At 34.6% G+C, this 1,940-nt stretch overlaps 1 protein-coding gene across 1 annotated transcript; it reads right to left on the bottom strand.

Annotated features, from left to right (window-relative positions):
• Positions 1-205: 205 nt before the first annotated feature.
• On the bottom strand, positions 206-895 carry LOC118645388. The gene is made up of 2 exons (XM_036286270.1): positions 801-895; positions 206-458 (listed from the first exon to the last, which is right to left on the bottom strand). Exons 1-2 carry the CDS (start codon positions 893-895, stop codon positions 206-208), a joined length of 348 nt encoding a protein of 115 aa, XP_036142163.1.
• Positions 896-1,940: the final 1,045 nt, after the last annotated feature.

Below are 1,940 nucleotides of genomic sequence, written 5' to 3'. Positions count from 1 at the left end.
TAGTTGTACGAACAGTAACAGTACGAACGATATTATTTCTATTAAAATACGCTTCTCTAGTGTAATCCAAGATAATGGTAGAATGTTATCCTTTTTCAGAGGCATCAGTTGCTCCATGCGTATTAAATTTTCTTTTCCACTTATGCATTGCTGGCAATGATGGAGATACTCTCGTGATTAACGTCGCCAAAAGATGTTGTCGTAACTACTCGACATGCTGCCATCGCGAGAGCCAATTTGTAGCTTTATCTTTTAATGATAGCTCAGAAGAGGACGTTAACGGACCGCCTATCAAGAAATGCCCAGATGATACCGGTGTGAGAAGATGTGAATTCAAAACAGCCTCGATTTGAATCAGCAGGGTCTCCAATTCCTCGTGCCTCAATTTAGCATTTTTAGTCACGCGGAAAGGATGACCCTTGCCATTCTTTACTGCAGCCTCCGTGATGAGATGGTATCTAGGATGTATAAAGGCCCCCAGTAGCCATGTCAAGATGGACAGAAATAAAATAAAAGAAATATATATGTAAAATTAAAATAAGTTAATCGTCAGGGCTAATGTACCTGAATAGATTTCGCGGACCGGGGTTGGCTCGCTTCGGTGGCGGGAATCACATCCGCTTCTCCCACGTTGCATGTCCACGAGGCCAACTCCAAACCCCGGCTAATCCATAGCATTGGCTACTTTATTCATTCGCGCCGGCCTGGTGCGTGTGTGACTCCCACTCAGGCTGGTACTGTGAGGAGATGCAACAATCGCAATCTCTTTCTCTTTTTCGACCTATTCGTGATCGTCATACGACAGGTTTCCATCAATCAAACGACGAGTAGCAGTCTCTTTAGATTTTCCCAGATTCCTCAATTTGACTTGATTGACAGCTGTACGATGAAACATCCTGCGCTGTTACTGTGTTTTAAAATAATTGTTCACAAGCCTGCGCTTTTGGTAAATTTGGTAAAGCTTTAGATGATGATACATGCTGTATATCCCGTCTGGTATAAATCTTCCATCTGCCAAATCACTGCCAAACAACTAGCCGTGAAATATAATTGAAGGCTTTATATGTTGTCGGATTCGAGATAATTTATCCAAAGTTGAGTCTCGGAAAGGTTGATTGAGTTCAAATTGATGAAATGTTTTTTATTTTGTTCGATAGTACTTGGAAATGACTAATAAAAATTTTATAATTTTAAATATTTTTTTGTTTTTTTACGTAGTATATCGTACAATTAATTATAGATTTAATTTAACAATATAAAATAAGAATAACAGAAAATATAATTTATTAATACTTATATTGTTGTAAATATGTAATATAGTAATTTTATAATTTATAATTAATTTTGAGTCACGCAATTAAACTAAAAGAGAAATCGTTATAATAAATATAAATTTATAATAAGGTTTTCAGGGCCGCTGATTACAAATCTAATATCAAAATTTGAAAAATTTTTGGAAAATCATTGAATTACGTAAAAATTATGAATATTGCTAGTAATTATTTGTTCATAACAAAATCAAAAATTTGAGGAAATTGAGAGCAAATTCTGAATCAGCGACCTCAAAAACACAAAAAAACATGAAAAAAACTAGTGTAAAAAATATAGTGTATCATATATGGTACACTATAATCCCTAGCAGCACAAAACATTAGCGCAATATTGAGAAGTAATGTAAAGGCAAATTCCCAATATTGGTCTAATAATGTAAAGTAGACGCTTCACCTTATTTAGCTTATTATTATTAATTCAATATTGATTCAACATTGGGCCAATGTTGAACCAATCAATTTTTCATTTGACATTAATTGCATTCTAATTTAGAATATTTTATGACCAATATTGGTGTTACATTCGAAAAACATTGGCTACTGCATTCCCAATATAACCAATGCTTAGCCAATATTAGCCAATGTATTGTGCTACTAGAGAACTCAAAG

This window comes from Monomorium pharaonis, chromosome 4, assembly GCF_013373865.1.
Source record: "Monomorium pharaonis isolate MP-MQ-018 chromosome 4, ASM1337386v2, whole genome shotgun sequence".
Classification (NCBI taxonomy): Eukaryota; Metazoa; Arthropoda; class Insecta; order Hymenoptera; family Formicidae; genus Monomorium; species Monomorium pharaonis.
The sequence above is the reverse complement of the archived record's forward strand: the minus strand, read 5'-3'. Positions and strand labels throughout refer to the sequence as shown.